Source organism: Cordyceps militaris (assembly GCF_000225605.1).
Source record: "Cordyceps militaris CM01 unplaced genomic scaffold CCM_S00006, whole genome shotgun sequence".
Lineage (NCBI taxonomy): Eukaryota > Fungi > Ascomycota > Sordariomycetes > Hypocreales > Cordycipitaceae > Cordyceps > Cordyceps militaris.
This window is the reverse complement of record NW_006271974.1, coordinates 1,845,843-1,864,889: the sequence shown is the minus strand read 5'-3', so window position 1 is coordinate 1,864,889 and position 19,047 is coordinate 1,845,843. Positions and strand designations below refer to the sequence as shown.

Genomic DNA, 19,047 nt, shown 5'->3' with positions numbered 1-19,047 from the left:
AGAAATTGCCAACGGGCCAATAGGCCAGAAGCTTCGGTCGTGGTGTGGCAAGGCGAGAGACTGTGGGCGAGAGGAACGGATGGATGATGGCCGGAGAGCCGATCAGAGGAGGCTCATAAAAAAGGTCGCGGAGGCAGCATGCAGTGGACAACGCCGCAGGCTACCTAGTTAGATGACGAGAGCGCAATGGAAAAGAATGCTGGACGGGATTAACGAGGCCAGAAGAAGAAAAGATGAGAGAAAAAGAGAAAGTGGCAGACCAAGGATAGACAAAGCGGAGCAGGGCCATCCATGCATTCACAACGATGCAGATTGGGAATGGTGGTGGACGAGGACGGACGGGAGTGTACGGGGGGGAGGCGGACAAGGCGGACATGGGTGGCTGCGGCATGGAGGAAAAGGGAGACATCACGGCCCACGGGTGCGACAAACGGCTGTGGTGGGCTTGAGAAGGTACTTGCCTGCGCTCGCAATTTAGGTCCTTTGTCCAAGTACCTTGGGAAGCTGTTGGTGGCTGCCCAAGCTACCTAGAACAGCGCATTACAGGACCCATCGCCGCACGTCACAGCACATCAGGGCCCAAAATACAGCGGCCGGTGCCGTACTACGTGCCCCGCTGTAGACTCGACGCCCGCTAAACGGCGCTGTATTTTCTTTTTCTTGCCGCCTCCCAGTTTCCCAGGGTCCTCGAGCTTTCACCCTGTGTCCAACAAATGAAACACGAAAAAGAAAAAAAAAAGAGGATAGGACAAAAGAAGAACTGACTCGAGCTTCGACGCTGTCTCTAGTTCATTCTGTCGCTACGGATGATCTTTAGTTACTCTTGTTTTTGCTCTTTCTTCCCCATCGCTTTTCATTCCAGTTGGCCCAAAACGTCTGGGTCTAATTTGCCATGCGCCTAACACGCAGGAACCCACCCGGCTGGTGCATGTACAGCTACAGATTGATTGGCAGACATGGGGTTCCTAGGGGTTCCTGGCCGTGCGCGGCGCCCGGCAGCTAGGGCATTGGACGAGCTGGAACTTGAAAAGCCATGACATCGAGTACAGGTACGGATAATTTTACAAGATAAATCAATCCTGGTAATTTGTACTCATGACGGAGTCTGGAGAGTCTGTCTTGGCTTCTATTTTGGACTTGTATCTGTACCGTCCTCAATTGAGCACCGCATGCATGTAATCTGAGGTACCTGGTACCTGCTTCGCCGTCGCCTGCCGCCCGTTTGTTGCCCTCCTTGCTTCAACACCACAAACCCAAATGTCGGATTTCCGAATTACCTCGCCCATTTCTCCGTGCATCAATCATTTCTTCGCAGAAAGTACGAAGTAGTGCAACTCACATCCCTCGCCGACAATTCTTTAGCACCCAACCCAATCATCAATGGTCTCTGCGCTACTGTCCATAGCGTTCTCCGCAGCCAGGATTGCCAATGTCATCTTCTACCAGGACCTGGTACTCAGGTACCCTTTTAACTCCAGGACGGCTCGAAAAGAAGACATTTACTAACTTTGACTTGCTAATAGCATCATGTAGACCCCTTTGTGTTGCCGGCTGTGTTCACCTCGCCTTCTCCTTGAGTCGTCCCGCGATCAACCTCAACATCCAACATCTTCTCCGGCTCACACTCTCGTCCCATAACCTCTCCACGCTCAGGCGCATAATCGAGGACGATCTTGGCCGCACGGCTGATTCGCCTGGCTCGTGCAGGTGTGGCTAATTGCTGGGGCCGCCGAGATTGCTACTTGCCCTGGTCCCGCGGACCATCACATTACTCAATAGCTTGGCCGCCGGCGGAACCTCCCGAACACGTCTAGTTCGCTCAGAAAATAATGGCACAATTTGATCAATATCTCGGAGCTGGCTCCTGCTTCTGCGCACCTGCTTCTGGCCAGCCAAAAATAGGCTCTGATTCGATGCATCGTCGCTGTGGCTTGCAGTCTGGCCAGCCGGATTGCACCAATGACGACGGCCAGATCAGCACTTGATCGAGACCCCATCAATATCACGCACAGTGCTATATCCTACCAGCGAAATCATCACCTGCACGCTTGACCCAGTGACACCACTAATATCAGGGAATCCCACGGTTCACTTGATCTCTGCAAGAACCGCAACTCTGATTTGAGCAAGCAACCCTCTCTCCGCCTTCGTCGACAGCCAGAGCCGAACTGCGCAGCAGTAGTTACTCCGTACTTTGGGATCCTTTGCGTTAGCCACTTGCTACACTGAGTCGAGGTTCAGATTCTGCCAGATCAACTTATCCGACATACGCCCTCCCGCGTCAATTTCGATTTCTGACAATATATGCTTCTATTAGTTAGAAGGTCCGTGTGTGGGAGTGAGGAATCGCTCTGTTGGCATCGCTGCTGGCAGGGGCCCTTGGCGAGGTTAAACAGGGACAGCCTAACAGGATCAATGCAGAATTCGGATAGCCTTGCCTTTGCGCATGACTACATTCATCGAAACATGATTGATTTCTCCGGTGCGCATTGTTGAAATAGTTCTCAACAGTGTACTAAATAGTAGATGGTGGGGTGGTTTCCCCTCACCATCGCGTGTCAACTTCATTCCTACACCATGGTGACAGAAGATGGGATGAAAATTCGACTGACTCGTCGCACCCGCATAGTTTGCATATCAGATACGCACAACTGCACCGTCAAGCTCCCCCCGGGTGATGTTCTTATTCATGCGGGCGATATCACCAACCAGGGTAGCTATTCAGAGGTACTGACTCAGCCCTTCGCCGACCGCAGCGAAGCATGCTTACAAGATATGTATGTAGCTCTCCAAAGCTGTCAAATGGTTAGAAGAGCTGCCATACGAGGCCAAAATTATTATTGCCGGTATGACCACACATGTCAATGGATGCGGCAAGGTACTGACGCGGATACAGGCAACCACGACATTACTCTCGATGCCGACTTTTACGCGAGGCACTGTCATGAGTTTCATAATAACAAGATTGAGTCCCATGAGGAGTGTTTATCCTTGTTCAAGAACTCGCCGTCACTGACCTACTTGCACCACGAAATGGCAACCGTCCGGCTGTCCTCGCCGACTGGGCCGCGCACCGAGTTTACCGTCTTCGGGTCGCCCCTTGCACCAGCCTTTCGTAACTGGGCATTTTACTACCCACCGTATCACGAGGTCTCGTCCTCGCATGAAGACTATTCTAGCCGGGCCGCAGACACAGACGACGGGTATCGTGCCTCACCGTGGGATGACATCCCAGCGTCCGCCGACCTTGTGGTGACTCACACACCGCCGCGCGGCCACTGTGACGAGCGTGGCGGCGTCGACCGTCCCGCAGGCTGTGAGGCCCTTCGTCGTGCGCTCTGGCGTGTGCGCCCGAGGCTGGCCATCTGCGGCCACTTGCACGAGGGTCGAGGCGTGTCGCGCGTACGGTGGGATCTGCACCGCGCTTATGGGGAGCTGGAAAGCGTCGCGGCGGCGTGGCAGGACACGGGCGCGGGTAGCGGCAACAAAATTAGTCTCGTTGATCTAACGGTCAAAAAGGCAAGTTGGCCGCTGGATAATGATGGCTTATGGCAGGAAGATGGCGGCCGCGCAACCTTGGCTAACGAGAATCGTGGTGAGGGTTCTCCGTCAGGCGGATTTGCGCCGGGCTGGTATGGGCGGAGGGAGACGTGCGTTGTTAATGCGGCATTATTGAAGAGCAAGTTTCCACATACAGGTGGGAAGCAGTTTTACAAGCCCATTGTGGTAGATCTTGATCTTCCTGTCGTTGACGGGGGCTGACGGGCTGTAAACACGCCGGGGAGATGGCACGAGAGACCACGCAGCCAACGTCAATGATGTTCTCCAAACTTGGAGTCTTCTTGTTTTCGCTCCTCTGCTGACCGAGACCGCATTGACAAGGCTAATACGAGCACCGCGAGCAAAACCACATACACTGCGACAGCGCACATCTTGCAACTGCAACCCCGGACAAGTGGCCGCCGTCAGATGCCCATTCTTCATCGGCATTGTCTCAGCCTTTCTTGGCACGCCCCGATTCGCATCACCGCCACACAATCTATACTGCACGCTTCCTCCCGCCTTCCCGGCACCTTTTTCTTTCATTTCCTTGATCATCACGTTGTGGTTCCACGACGTTCTGCAACGTTGGCATTATCCACGTATGACGTAGTGTCGTTGGGCCGGGCCAAGTGTGGATTGCGGGGATGCAGGATGTCATCGATCTGGGGTTCCATGTCTAGCTATTCAAGCAGAAGAGAATCGCCCGATACCCAGTTGATAGCAACGTCATTGAGCTGTTCTTGGTTTCTTGGCTTGCCCATGTATCTTTTTGTACCGTTTTGTTGGTGTCCCCTTTGTTAGGCATGAAACATGGATACTTGTCAAGTTCGTTCGCTTGACAGTAATGGACGAAACAAGATGCAGGCCTCAACAAATCAGTGTTGCTAAATGGAGCTGTTGGAAATAAACCTGAGATTAACAATTTGTATATTCTTCTCTAGTGATGTTTGGAGAGTCATTCCTTGACAGCTTGAAGGGTATAGGTCAGCGGTAACCGCCAACGCTCACTCTTGAGTGCGTACTCGCCTATCCATGTTAGCAAACTCAGTTTGACAAGACACCATTTTCTATCGCCGGGGATAATCACACTCACCTCCTCCAATCTCCTCCATCTGTCCCGGGAGCGCATCCCACGGCACGCTCTGGTGCTCCGTCAGCCCCGTCACCCGCAAGCCCGCCCTCGTCCAAGAGGGCCTGGACAATCTCGCCCAGGCCGTGGTTGAACTCGGCCGTCGTGGTATTCTCAAACTGGTGCGGCTCGTGCCGCACATACGTCGCGCCGCCGTCGTCCCACAGCAGCGGGCGGTCCGCGCCGCGCTCAAAATACGGGTACCGCACCACCAGCCGCTCCCGCTCGGCGTCGTCGAGCGCCCACAGGCTCGGATGGCCCTCGCGCATAAACAGCCGGCCGCCTCCCGGCCGCAGCAGCCCGGCCACGACGGCCGCCCACCGCCGGCAGTCCGGGATCCAGCAGAGCGCGCCGATGCCGGTGAAGACGAGGTCGAACCCGCCGCTGCCGCCAAGCACGTCGAGCGCGTCGTACACGGACGCGTGGACGAAGCGCAGCCGCGCGCCGCCCGAGGACGCGGTCGCCGCGGCGAGCTTGTTTGCCTCGGCGAGCGAGGCGCCTGAGAAGTCGAGACCGGTGACCGAGGCCGCGCCGCGCCGCGCGAGGCTCAGCGTGTCGGTGCCAATGTGGCACTGTAGGTGGGCGCAGCGCAGGTTGGTGAGCGGCCCGAGGAGAGGCGCGTCAAAGGCGACGACGGGGGAGATGTAGGTCGCGTCGGCGAGAAACTTGGCCACGTGGTAGTCGGGGGAGGCCGCGTGCTGGTGTGTGTGAGTGAGAGGCAGGTTTCTGCTGAGGGGGAACGTACAAGAGGAGCACGCTCGTCCCAGGCTCTTCTGTTGAGGCTTTCCCAGTCTACGCTTTCCATGTTTGATGCCGTTTTGCTTATCGATACTCTAGTATTTGGTATAACTATTTGCGAGACGGGATGTACAGGTTCACCGCGACGCGGGCGTGGCTTGATATATATACATCTTGACGGTGGTTGCTCGCTGCGCTAAGCCCAGGGCGGCTCGCCGACCGTCGTTGCGCGTTTTGCTGGGAAGTGCCAACTCGGAGAGCGTACGCCGGTCTGACGCAACGGTCGAGCATGACACACTTATTGGCACTCTGCGGCAGATATAAGGGGAAGAGTCGGGGAAGGCCCATCATGGTTGGGGATACGTAGCTGTGTTAAGAGGTCGATGAGGCCGTGGCTCCGTATCACGGTCCTGGCTGTCCGACCCTGTCACTGGGAGATGGTCTTTCTGTACTTGAATGGCGCTGTAGTAATTCCCTACCTCTGCTTTTCCATGGTTGTGTTGTGTTGTTTGCCATGCACCCCAGCCCAGTGCGCGAAAACCATCGTCGAGTTATATACGACGGCGATGCCCTCCACACCATCCGAAACGACAAGTTCAATCGAAAACAATGAGAAAGGACAGACACGCTGATCATCATCCATCTTCAGAGTCTTTTTGTTTATTTTTCCAATGTATTTAGCCCGGATTCTGCCTGAGCTCCTGTCCGTCCCAGTGTTGACCGCCCCCCCCCGCCGTTGCCAGCAAGACAAAACGTGCGAGCCCTTTCAAGTTACACGGGCGCAGAATAACGGCTTTTTCCAGAAAGCGCAGATCAGGTTACGCATCATGCTCCGTGGACATTTATTTATTTGTTCCCCTAATTTCTGGAAAGAGGTTTTCTTTTGCGGTCTGGTGACTTGTTTCTGCAGCAACACACAACAGCTTTGCTTCGAGGAGCTTGTGCGACGTTTTTTTTGCGCGACGTTGGACGCATCGGCCCCGGCTTGTCCAACCCCCCGAGTTTGCCAGTGCCAAGTACCGCAGTGAATAAGTCTGTATTCTTTTACCTTTTTTTTTTTTTATGTTTCATGGGCAGCGCACTTGTGCATAGTTTCGCAGCCTGTGTTGGGACATTGTCGTGGCCAAGTTGCACCAGGCCGACGACGACGCGAGACAACAGCATCCCATTTTGTGTCACGTTCCTTTCTCACTTGCCAGCTTTTGCATTCAATGTGGCCATCTACTATCAATGCATCTCTAAAACTTGATCAATGTAGAACTCTGCCTGATGACAACATGAGTTGTTCCCTGGTCAGACTCTTGCCATGCGAGATCCCATCTATAGCGATGGACAACCCCAGGTCAACCATCGTGATGCAGCCGCCTTTTCGTCTCTATTTTAGCAAGCTCCGATGAGCGGTCGACAGCATCACATCATGCATCCTCTCGCAAAAGCAAGGACAAGTCCGTGACGAAAGCGCCCCGGCTTCGGCTGCGGGGCATTACATGAGCGCGCTGCGAGATAATGTCGAATTATTAGTTCATGCAAGTGATGGAAATCACATCACGATGGTATTCCATACTATTCTAGTACGGCGCATTGAGGAAATACATCATCTCGCTGTGCAAATGGGCAGCAAGCATGCTGTGTTGCGAGCACCGGTTCTCGGCGGTCAGCGCGACCATGGTCCATGGTATTCCGTATTATATCGCCACTATTAACTTCCTCAGGCGATATGCTCATGAATCGACACCACAAGACAGCCCCGTAGCCAAGCATCCTACTCTTTTTTTTCTTGGTTCTTCCCATGACTCTTATAAGTTAGGCATCGGAAATCACGAGCTAGCGGATTTCCATCGTCCTAAAGTTGCACTACCATCATGAGCTCCGACGGCTTGTCCTCGTGTCGTATGTACCTGGTGGTACCTGATCCCAGCTAACGGAGTTTGAGTTTGGCCCGACATCATCGAATATCGAATCCCGTCGGCAAGCACTGCATAGTTCGTAACCAGCCGTCGTCATCTCGGTGTGGCTTGGGCTTCAGACATTTCTTGAGTGCTTTGCCATCTTCCTGCTTCCAGATTTTTCCTGAAACCTCCCCTTGGGCTACCCGGGATTCTTCTGCTCAGGAAACTTCTGGAGCAGCCCAACTATCCTGCCCTTCGGTAGCCGAGTGGCAAGCGACAGCTCACTTTACTTACCCGGTAGCACATGACGGCTTTTCTTCTTCCCTTTTGGCGACGCTTTTTCCTGCGCCCAGACGGACAAATGCAAAGGACATGTGAGCAGTCTTGTTTGAGCCCCTGATCGGGCAATTGTTCGTCTTGTGCTGCTTGTGCTTCTTGTGCTGCTTGTGCTGCTTGTGCTGCCTGTTTGTGCTACTTGTGCTGCCTGCTTGTGCTGCTTGTGCTGCCTGGATGCATAATTCCCCCCCAAACTTGTGCCTCGCAAAACGTGGCGAACAGAGTGGTGGCGTGGGCCAACGTGCACAGCTGTCATCTGCTTACAGGGCTCTTGACTTATGCAGGCTGGCCAACCCAATCCGTACACTCGGTACGCACTCATACAAGTGTGGCGTCTTTTTGCTGTACGACGCTGAGCATTCTCGCACACTTGTTGAAAAGGGGGAGGTACGCCGCGAGTATTCAGGCAGCACGCATACAGCTCTGGCGATTCATCGCCTGGGTAGGCTGTCGTGATCTGACAGACGGGCAATGCGTAATTCGTAGTGGTGGTGCGAATGCGCTGTACACACAGTCTAGGCTACTGATAAACGTGCCTCCGACGTGTCAGTCTTCGCATCGGCACTTGCGGCGGAAGATCGACCAAGGATGGCATGAATAACTAGAGCCAGAAAGGCAACAACGAAGGGGTGATGAGCCTCCAATGTGCCTTGGGAGCCCTGGACGAGACAGCTCTACTGGGCCGCCGACCAGTCGCATGCCAGTGCAACGGGGGACTTGGGTTGGTGGCTTGAGCCTGGCGCTTAGTAGTGCATGGTGCTATCGTGGGGAATGGGCATCCCGGCATCCTGAGGCTCTCATCGACTAATAAGCACGTACATATATGCGCCTTCCTCATTGTTGCCAGGCATCAAGCCAAAATGAGTAGCACCGTACAATTAACCAAGGTTGGGCATTTCGGGGTCGCGGGCGTACTGGCAGAGTGTGCAGACTTGCCAATGAGATAAAGCGCTGTACATGGAAGTTTGGGCGTGTTAGCTAGGTAGGTAGTTAGTGGTATCGCGGGAGTCCCGCAGCTGCGTCAGTTACGAACGCATCTGCACGGGATGAGGGTGGTCCAAGGCCGAGAACCCCAACCGTGTTTGGCCGCGACGCGCCGCCCTGATGGTGAGGCGACGACAAAGCCCAAAAGACGCCCACGGCAGAAGTCGTGGTGTGGTGGATAGTCTGTCCCATTCATGGACTGGAGGCTGGAGATGCCCAACTGGCAACTGCGCAACCACGGCCCATCACATCACCGGAGCATGGGCTGTATTGGAGACTAGGGCATGCATGGAGGCGTTCGATACCACTCTGTCAGGAACGGTGCATGCTGTTTGGCTGCGTAGTACGGAGTACAGAGTCCTGTCTGCTTGTCCAAGGATGCCTGCTAGGCTGCTTGGCTGGTCGCACAGTTCCGGGCTGATGTTGCCATGCTGGTGAGGGCCTCATCCACACCACCTCGGGGAACGGGTACAAGGACGGCCCATGGTCAAGGCACCGGTGGACGAGTGCGCGATGCGAGGTGATACGGGTACTACAGGTTGCAGCAATAAGTCGACCGAAGTGGCTCATTGGGTGGCTCGCGTGGCTCTCTGGGTGGCTCTCGTCATGCTGGCACAATATTGACCAGAGATAGAGACGGGGCCTCCCCACAGTGAGCCCTCGAGAGAGGGGGGAATTGGGTGGCAGGCGACCCAAGAGTCTGATTGAAAAGATACGATTGGTACACTGGTCGCAACGGTACGCCGGGCCGATGCTAGGGCCAACTGCAGGCTGGCTGCAGACTTGCAGTAACTTGTTCCTTATTAGTTATTTTGCGTACTTGTCGAAACCGAGGCGGGGCATGATGTGACGGGAGCGGCCGCAACGTGGGCTTGCCGCTTGCCTTGGTGTCAGCTGTGCATCTAGGCTGGCAAGTTGACAACCTGGCAGCAACGGCCCAACAACATGGCCATGGTAGATGGGTTGCTGGCGTGAGCATCGGTAGGAACAACAACGGCTAGCAAGTTCGTGTTGCCGTGTTGCGCTGCGACGCTTTTGGTCGTTACTATAGATGCCGGCGGGCCGGATCCCGTCTAGACTGCAACAAGGCGATGGTGGCTAAAGAGGCATGAATTCGTTGGATCCAAGGCGGCCTGGTCTGGCCGAGCAACCAAGGCAGACCGTGGAGCCGATCAAAGAGGCAAACATAGTTGATGAATTATTGACCTTGTCCGTATCCGTACGAAGTAAAGAGAGCGAGCGAGAGAGTTGAATCGTCCATCGTCCATCGTCCCGTCCATGTCTCAACAGGCTGCGGGGAACCAGACAGGCAGACAGGGGGTCGTGTCTGAGAAGTGCGAGCTGGGCGGACGACGAGGAGACAAGGAGGCTAGACCCGAAAGCGATTGATAATAAATGACAGGATACCCGAGGCCAATGGAGAGGGGTAAATGGAAGCGAAGGTGCGGAGCGGATGTGTGGCGGGATTATGGAGAGCAAGTCTTGGAGTTGAGTCTGGTGTGCAGGCAAGCAGGTCAAGTGTTGGGGAGGAAATGCAAACGAGAAACGAGGGACGCGATGAGTGGGCGATGAGGTTTTGGGCTGCGGGCGGGTTGGTGGCTGGCTGTCGTTTGCTTTTGCTGGTAGATTTTGCTGGTTCGAGTAGGAGGTAGCTGCTGGTGCCCTTACTAGTAGTGCCCTTACTAGTAGTACCTGCTGCTATTAGTGGCCAAATATAGCGGTGTCTGGCCCAGCTCTACAGGGCGTTTGGCGCAAGCTTCTAAGCTTTTGGCTTCTGGGGCGCCGGAGCAGCTGGAGCGGTTGGCGGCGGAGGCGCAGCTGGATTTAGTTCCCAAACCAGACAGCTTGCGTGCCACTGTCATAGGGTTTCGCATTGATTCGCAATGAGTCGTCATGGATAAACTACCCGGGTAGTCGTCATGATGAATGTAGTCAGTCTCCCTGTTGGAGGCCGTTGACTACCGTTGACTAATAAAGCAAGTAAAACCAAAGCCGGTGGCAACATTGCTGCAGTAACCCCGGGCTCGGCCTCGGTTTCGTCGTCAGCCGCTGCGGCCAGTCTTGTCAGCCAAGGAACAACGAGACAGCACCGCCCTGCCTTTTTGTATTTCCTATGCGACATGCTATGACAAGGAATAAGAACCGTTGAATAGTACGGGATACCGATGGACAAGGTAAAACCTATTACGGCGTCTCCAAAAAGCAGACCATAGCTTCACCGCTTGTCTCTTGTCCCGTCTCAAGTCCCCTCCCCCGCTCGCGAATATGCAGGCAGATGGATGCCGATGAGGGCAATGGAGATGGTCGTCGGGGAGATGGCAGGGGGGATTGAGCGGTCGAGGTGATAGTCAATACAAACAAATCAAGTGATGAAGTCGACTTGGTGTTATTTTGGGTGATTTTTGGCTTCTATCCTGTCGAGTAATAGCAGCCGGACTGCTAATCAAACCGACACACCACCAAAACTTGCAAGTCGGTACGCGTGACAGCCGCATCAATGATCGCTACAGGCACCTGGCACCACACAAAGCAGCAACCACGCGGGCGCTGAGTGGTGGACGAGGTCACTGGGGAACTTGGTGCCACACACATGCCTCAGCTGGGTACCTATGCCATCACTAGAACTGGACACTGGGTGGCCTCTTGAATCGTCGCATGGCGCGATGCTGCGGTGCCGTGTCTTATTGGAGTCGACCATGCAGAAGTGTGCCTCTGGGAAGCGGAGCTGGTCAATCAGCGTCTCGCAACGAGTCAATCCCTCTTGGCAGACGGACAGCTGCAAATAACTATTGCCGCTATTCGTATACGATTCTGCATCATCATGATTATCATAATACCGGATTTGACAAGAGACGAGGAACATTATTCATGATTATACATGCCGACACGGACTCGGATTACCGCAGATGCACATCTTGATTTTGTTGAATGACAAACTCAAAAGTCCGGGGAATTGGCTTGGCTGAGACCAGACGCTTACTAACAGTACCTACTTGGTACAGGCAGTCGGTGACAAAGAGCGGTACTTTGAAGGTACGTCTCTCTCCGCTTTTCCCACCGCCCTTCTGTGGGTTCCTTTTGTCGCCTCTTGCGTACCGCTTTTGACCTGGCACGACAAGTCCAGAGGCGTTTCCGAGGGATCTGACTGGCTTACCATCGGACGCTAATAAAAGAAGACTTGTCTAGTTTTTACTTGCTAGTTTTTCAATGAGTCCTGGAATCGAGACGACTAGAGAATGAAACGCCGCGCGATATTCTGCGAGGACGGATTTTCTCGGTGGGTGCAGCGGGAAAAAAACAGGCCATGGCGAGACACGGCGATACACCACACCACTACCTAATAACACGAGACTGAGCCAAATAGCAAACTTCCCGGTGTCGCTCTCCCCGTCGTCGCCGGGCGTCATCCATTCCGCCCGTTAACTAATACTAGGCTTATTGTCTTGCTCATTCTTCTAGAAGCCAATGGTACATTGCATCATTCACGGCCGGGCCGGGCCACGCACGGCTGACATGTGTCCGACGAGGCTGGCACTTGGATACGTTGGCCAAGTCGAGACTCATGCAAGTTCGTCCGCAATTCGTAAAGGGATTTCTGCTGGTCACGACTGAACAAGAACTGATTTTCCTACCTCTTTACTCAAATGGTGTTGCGTACTTTGGCAAGTTGCAAGTTGCCCTCCACTACACTACCGGCGCTCCCCTGGTTGCCTGGTAAAAATAGCGGCCCTCTTCGAGCCGTACCGTGGCGTGGCGTGGCTGGCGCTCGCTCGTGGAGGCGTGGAGCCACAATATTCTGCACGCTGCTCCTGATGAAGAGAGAGAGGGGAGAGAGTGACTTTGATAATAATGTACCGAAGAGCCTCGCTCATTCTTTGGCAGGGAAAAAGATAGGGCCTCGGGGACGTGCCTAGGTCTGCTCCGGCCTGGCTTTTCTTGGCCCGGTCCATCACCTGGTCACTGGTCAGGTACCTCTTTTTCTTTCCGTCAGCGTCCATCGTCCGTCCATCCAGCCATGGTCAACCACGCGTAGGGCCTGAGTGGTGCGGCCACAGACGCTAAAAAGGCTAAAAAGGCAGCGTGGATGGATCACCGCACAGTAGCCGGTCTTAGAGGCACGGTGACACGCACAGTGACGCACTAAAAAACTGTTTGCCGGGATTCCCAGCCATTCTAGTTACGGAGTACGGAGTTACGGGAATGGTCAGTCAGTCAGTCTCCTGCCTCAGGCCAACAAAGTCCATTACACAGCACAGCACAAGGTACCTGGGTACCTGGATACCGCGAGGGAACACGAGAGACGACCCCCTCGACACCACTTGACTATCCCCCCACTCCCCTGCCCGCCGGCCACAGCCAAGTGCAACCTGGACCGCACCTGGCGCCTGCAAGGACGCAAAGTACTTCGCTGGTACCTCGACCCACCCTGGCCAATCAGACCACAGCCCGCAAAACCCGCGCAGCATCAGTCCTCCCGCCGCCCGTGACGTCCATCAACCACGCAACCCACGCTAGTGCCACCTGGACGAGATTCCCGGCTCCCAGGTACCTCCAAGTACCTTGTGTCCCTCCTCCCCCCCCCGCCCATCCGCTCTCGTCCCTGCTTCATCATCAAGGCGCTGGCCATTAGTGAGTTACTGCGTTAGTTACTGCATCACCCACCGTGCAGGTGCAGGTACTTGGTGCAGCGCCCGCTTTCTTCAAGTCACCTTGTACCCTCCACACCCTCCGCCGCCACTCGCTCCAGCAAAAGGACTACATCTTCACCGCACCGCCCGCCTCTTCCTCCTTCGCCCACCACCGCTTGCTCGGCACCTTGCTTGAGCATCACTCCATATCCAAATCCCTTCCTCAATTCCACGTCACCAACATCGAAGCCAAAGAGCCCCGGGGACTTGACTGTTCGCCGATTCGCCACTGGCTTCGTTTTTATTTCTATTCTTCCATTCACATCTCGACTGCATTTGGCTTCTTGCCCTTCGATCCGCCCTGTATTACTTCCTCTTTATGCCTCTTGTTTCTCCCGCCTCTTGCTCGCTGTACTACCTAGCCTTCCATCACACTTCCCGTCCTGGTCATTTGCATCTCGCCAATCAACCCAGCCTCTCAATCGCCACTCAACACCTCAACGCTGGTGCCTCCCTCGTTTCTGTTTAACATCCTGCTGCCTACGCACCCCGACCACGCACACGCACCTACATTGCCACGCACGCACGAGCACGGCCTACACGGGGCAAACTTCGTCCTGCGTCACTTGGTCCGGGTTTCCGATTTGGTCATTGGGTCCTCGATGCTCCCAGCCTATATATTCGCCACGCACCCAACACATCTCGCACCTCTCGTCTTCGATCCTCGCTTAGAATCTTGCCTTCTTCACCCCCACAGTCCGCCATCATGGCCCCCCTCCCGCCCGACCCTTACCACATCCTCGGCGTTCCCAAGGATGCGCAGACTCCCGAGATTCGCTCCTCGTACCGAAAGCTCGTCCTCAAGTGCCATCCGGACAAGGTTCAAGATCCCCAGCTCAAGGAGGAAAAGCAAAATGAGTTTCAACGTGTCCAGCAGGCCTACGAACTCCTTACCAACGACGCCGAACGCCAAAAGTACGACGACAAGGTTAGACTCGAAGACCTCCGCCGCCAGATGAAGGAAAAAGCACACATCTCCTCTCCCAAGCCCTCTGCAAAGTACTCCGATTTTGAGATTCGCACCCCGGACATGCGATCACCCGCTTTCAAGTCGTCGCCCTCGGCCGCCAAGGTCTACACGTTTGGCCGCTTTGACGAGGAATACGTCACCCGTGGTACCCGCATCTTTGAGACCAAGAGCAACCGCTCTGCCAAGCGCGAACCCAGCTTCTCTGAACGACAGTCCAAGCGCGATTCTGAAAAGGAGCGCGAAAAGGACAAGGAACGCCGCCGCAAAGAGGAAAAAGAGGCTCAGAAACTCGAAAAGAGGCGCCAGGAGAAGCAGCGTGACCGAGAGATCAAGCGCGACCACGAAGAAAAGTACCGCTCCCGCAACGCCAAGCCCTCGGTTGAGGTCTTCGAAGATGAACTGCCCAAGTCGGAGCGCAAACGATCTACCAAGAAACACGACGACAAGGCCGGCCGCACCTCGCCGCGCGATGACAAGCCCACTTCTTCGTCCCGCCCTCCCATCAGCAACACCTTCTACTCCCCCACGGACCGTACCACCTACGAGAGCGCATCCTCGTACGTGCAAGCCTCGCGCGGTCCCCCGAGCTTAAATCGTTCCCACTCATACACGACCCGTCCCGCGTACCCGGCCGCGCCCTCGCCGCCGCCATCCAATGGCAAGAAGACGTACCTCGTGGAGGACTCAGATTCCGATGATTATGTCCGCCGGTCTTCGGCACCCGCGCGCCGCGGCTCCGGCGACGGCCCGCGTCTTTCGCGTGAGCGCTCCTACCGCCAAGCCTCGCACGAGGTCCTTGAGGACACCCTTCATGCTGCTTCTTCGGCTGCCGCCCGCCACACAGCGTCTTTTAGTCGGTCGGTACCTATGGGCAGCTCGCCGCCACGCCACGACATGCAGCTTCCCCGCACCAACTCGATGCCGCAACCCAGCTTTACGCGGCCCGGCCCGGGTATGACGCGCTCACACACCTATGCTGCCCCCGAAATGCCTCACGGCCGTGACCGATCCCGCAATCACCCCCAGGCGCACATCGAGATCTCTGAGTCTGATGACGAATTCGAGCGAGAGCGCAGGCATCGTAGTAGTCGCAGGACGACGTCGCCCGAGCCTCATCCCCCGTCCGTCTTTCGCTACGAGGTGGACTCTGGCACCCGCCGCAGTCACCGCACGCAGCCCCCGCTAGACGTGGATGGTGGCCACGGCCACTACATGTACGCGCAGCAGCAACCTGTTCGCGGGCCTGACACGCGCGGCGCCGCCGCCTACCGGGAGCCCATGCATGCACCGCCCGGCGTTCGCTACCCGAACGTCATCAACGTTGCCAAGTACGGAGACGTCCGCTACAGCGAATATCAGTATGGCGGCGGTGTGCGGGCATGACTACTCTGTCGGGCCCTTACCCAAGGACCAATGTGCGATCTGTCTGTTTTTTACTTGCTTTTTATTTTTATTTTTTCCCTCGCGTTGCTGAAACGAGACATGTCTTGATGATATTTTTACACAAACACACACACACACACACAATCACACACATTATGGACTGATTCGGGCATGGAGAAACTCGTCGTGGAATCCATGCCTGTGAGCATTTGGGACGGAGTTGATATTTTTTTACGATCTGGTTTCCTTTACTTGGGCCGGGCCATCTTTTGCATACGGATTAGGTTTTGATTTTCTACAAGTCTCTACATTGGACTTGTGTGTCTCTTTCTGGCACTGGACAAGACGGACAAGTCGAGTTTGCGGGACTGTATGGCGAACTTGGTACACCAGACACACTCTCGTTTATTTAGTGGATTTCTGATGCTGGACGCAATTGTGCCGGCACCCTGGGTTTCTATCCACGGTGGCGTTTTTCTGTTTAGAAATCTTTTTAATGAATTGGCAAATTTCTCCTCGTTTGATGGTTACTTTTTTTCCATGTTTTGTGTTGTGCTGTCTACGATGGTTGGATCACGCGATGGCCGTGATCCGGTTCTTGGTGAAGTGGCATGTTGTGAGCAACGAGGGGATCAGCAGCTTAGGAGGAGTCTGACTGTGTGTATTTCGGGGTACTGCCAAACTGTTACTTGCCAGAGAAAGTATGAGATGGCTGCCTCCAGCTCCTGTCGACTTACCATCCTGGGCGTATCTCTACAGACTGCGACAGGACATTCTGGTTCGGTAGACAGTGTGTCGACCCGATTCGCATCGCAATGGAGACTTGGGAAAAGGAGCATCGGAATATGACGCAGCTGGATCCTATGTGTTTGTATCTACTCGGTGAGCAAACGCTCTTCTCCGCAAAAGTGGTGAACCGGCGGGATCGATTTAAGGCGCTGTGGCGTTCATCGGCGCTAGCATCGCGATACAATTGTGCATGTCGCCGTTGACAATTTGACCTAGACAAGAAAGACGATAAATATACCCAATACTACATTTATACCCGTGTCGTTCCCCCCCCTCAGTTTCAGGCACATTAACCAGGCCGGTACATACGTTACATCAACGCACAAGACCAAACAGAAACGACACGGAGCACCGAACCAAGGGGATCTGGGCTTACAGATGTTGGACACTGTATACATTTCGTCCTACGCAGGACATTCGGCAGAGAGCGTCGACGCCGCACCGCCGCACCGCTGTTGGAAGCTCACGGTGCGCCGCCACGGGCAGCAGCCAGGTCCTCACGTCCACGACGTCGTCGTCGTCGTCGATCCCTTTGTCGACGCCGACTACCACGCCGTCTTCGAACGGTACCTGCGCACCAAGGGCGACGACGCGGCCCAGCGGCTGGGCAGCGAGGACGACATTGCCCGCGTGGAGCGCCAAATCGACGGCTATGCGCACGCCCTGCTGAGCCAGCTGCGTCTCCAAGATGAGCTCGTGCGGCCCCAGGCCACGGAGCTGCAGCTCTACATTGTCGAGCACCACCACGAGACGGACCACCATGATACCACCCCCGGCATCCACCGCCTCGCGTGGGAGCTGCTCGAGTCCCTCCGGCTGCCCGCGCGGCCGGACCTGCGGCTGCGCGTCAACAGGGTGACGGAGTTTGCGCCCATCGTGCCGCCAGGGCTTCTGCAGACGCTGGCGCAGGCCGACCCGTCGCCGGGCACCTATAGGATCCTGCTGGTCGTAGCCCGCGACTTCTCCCGGACCGGCGCCGCCCGCGACTCGGACCCGGATCTCGCGCAGTGGCCCCTCATGACTATCCAGCGGAAGCTGCGTGGCAGGATGCTTCTCGAGGTGGTGCGGCCGGGCTGTCTCGAGGGGCTCCGCGAGCACCTGCGCACGCGGAGCCGCCAGGGCGTGCAGTTTAACCTAGTGCATTTCGACCTGCACGGGCAGGTTTTGCCAGACCAGTGAGTTGCTGTCGCGGCACAAAAGATGCGCACCAACAGAGGGCGGGGGAACGCCGTAGAACTGACGACGTGGGCGCTAGATACGGCGTTGCCGTGCCGTGGTTGCTATTTACGAGCCGCACCTCCACCACGCAGAGCAACAACGGCTACCACCTGCCGCAGACGCGGCTCGCCGCCGCCGGCGAGGTCGCCGACCTGCTCGTCGAGCACGGCGTCGAGGCCGTGGTCCTCAACGCCTGCCTCTCCGCCTACAACGTCTCCTCGCGCGCCACCAGCCTGGCGCACCTCTTGCTGCGGCGCGGCATCCGCCACGTCTCGGCCATGTGGTACTACGTCCACCACGGCACGGTCCGGACGTACCTCGCCGCCTTTTACCACGAGCTCCTGCGCGAGGGCGTCGACTTTGACGTCGCCGCCCAGCGCGGCCGCGCGGCCGTCCGCGCCTCTCCTACACTCCGCGCCGGCCGCCCCTACCGCGACGACTTTGTCTGCGTCAACTATGCACGCCAGTCGCCGGTGGCGGGCAAGAGCTTCGTGAGCCGCCCCTTCTGGCGCCGCCGGCCCTGGACTGACGCACCAGTGCTGCGCATGACACTGCACCTGCTCGAGCTCGAGTGCAAGTTGCTGACGTTTCGCCTCGTGTACGCCAGCGACCTCGGCCGCCGCGACCGCAGCGACCTCGCCGACACCATGGATCGCATGGCGAGTGCGTGGCTGGCAACGAACATGATTGAGCACGTCTACTACTGCGAGGCCAAGGATTTCGCCCGCCGGCCCCTCGGCGCGGACGGCCCGCCGCCGCACCGCCGCCGCACGTCGCGCGCCTCGACCGGCGGCGGCGGCGGCTCCCGCGTCCCGGCGCTGCGATCCGCGCTGTACATTATTCGCGGCGTCGATGACGTCGTGGACCCCGGGTGGCGTGCCGGCGCTGCGGCCAATGAGAAGCTGAAAGAGCGGCGCGTCCGGGCCTGCGAGGGCCTGGAGGGCTTTGCGCGCCGCTTGCACCTCGGCGGCGACGGTTACTGCATCTTCCTCGGCAGCAACGACGCGCGGTGGTTTGCACAGTTCCTCGGCCAGCTGCAGGGCGCGTGGTGGCTGCATGTGGATTGGGGTTTGGCGGCGCCATACCATCGTGGCCCGATCACAGGTGTCTGAGGGGCGTGGATTCGGTGGTGACGCTGGATGGTCAGCAATGGTAGGCGACAGTCGTTAATTTTTTATCAATTTTTATTTAGTAGTGTATTTACTTTATCTGAGTTACTCACCCTTTCCTGCTCACCTTGTTGTTTGTCTTGTTCATATTAAATTCATCAGCCCTTGTAACTGACTGATAAGCCGGCGAGCCGTCGAAGGGGCAAGCCGGCTCAAACCCGGTTTAGAAAACGCAAAGGAAAGAGCAGAGAGGGTTTTGGGCTAGAGCTTG

At 56.2% G+C, this 19,047-nt stretch overlaps 4 protein-coding genes across 4 annotated transcripts; 3 read left to right on the top strand and 1 right to left on the bottom strand.

The window, feature by feature from the left end:
* Positions 1-2,577: 2,577 nt before the first annotated feature.
* On the top strand, positions 2,578-3,762 carry CCM_07845 (ser/Thr protein phosphatase; the record flags this gene model as incomplete). Its single annotated transcript, XM_006672985.1, has 3 exons — positions 2,578-2,727; positions 2,786-2,846; positions 2,897-3,762. The coding sequence occupies 3 exons, from the start codon at positions 2,578-2,580 to the stop codon at positions 3,760-3,762; spliced, it is 1,077 nt and encodes a 358-aa protein (XP_006673048.1).
* A 785-nt stretch (positions 3,763-4,547) lies between these two features.
* CCM_07844 (Methyltransferase type 12) lies at positions 4,548-5,477 on the bottom strand (the record flags this gene model as incomplete). Its single annotated transcript, XM_006672984.1, has 3 exons — positions 4,548-4,569; positions 4,637-5,370; positions 5,418-5,477. 3 exons carry the CDS (start codon positions 5,475-5,477, stop codon positions 4,548-4,550), a joined length of 816 nt encoding a protein of 271 aa, XP_006673047.1.
* An 8,536-nt stretch (positions 5,478-14,013) lies between these two features.
* On the top strand, positions 14,014-15,660 carry CCM_07843 (DnaJ domain protein; the record flags this gene model as incomplete). The annotated part of the gene is made up of 1 exon (XM_006672983.1): positions 14,014-15,660. One exon carries the CDS (start codon positions 14,014-14,016, stop codon positions 15,658-15,660), a length of 1,647 nt encoding a protein of 548 aa, XP_006673046.1.
* A 1,167-nt stretch (positions 15,661-16,827) lies between these two features.
* On the top strand, positions 16,828-18,779 carry CCM_07842 (uncharacterized protein; the record flags this gene model as incomplete). Its single annotated transcript, XM_006672982.1, has 3 exons — positions 16,828-17,624; positions 17,705-18,158; positions 18,234-18,779. The coding sequence occupies 3 exons, from the start codon at positions 16,828-16,830 to the stop codon at positions 18,777-18,779; spliced, it is 1,797 nt and encodes a 598-aa protein (XP_006673045.1).
* Between the last annotated feature and the right edge of the window lie 268 nt (positions 18,780-19,047).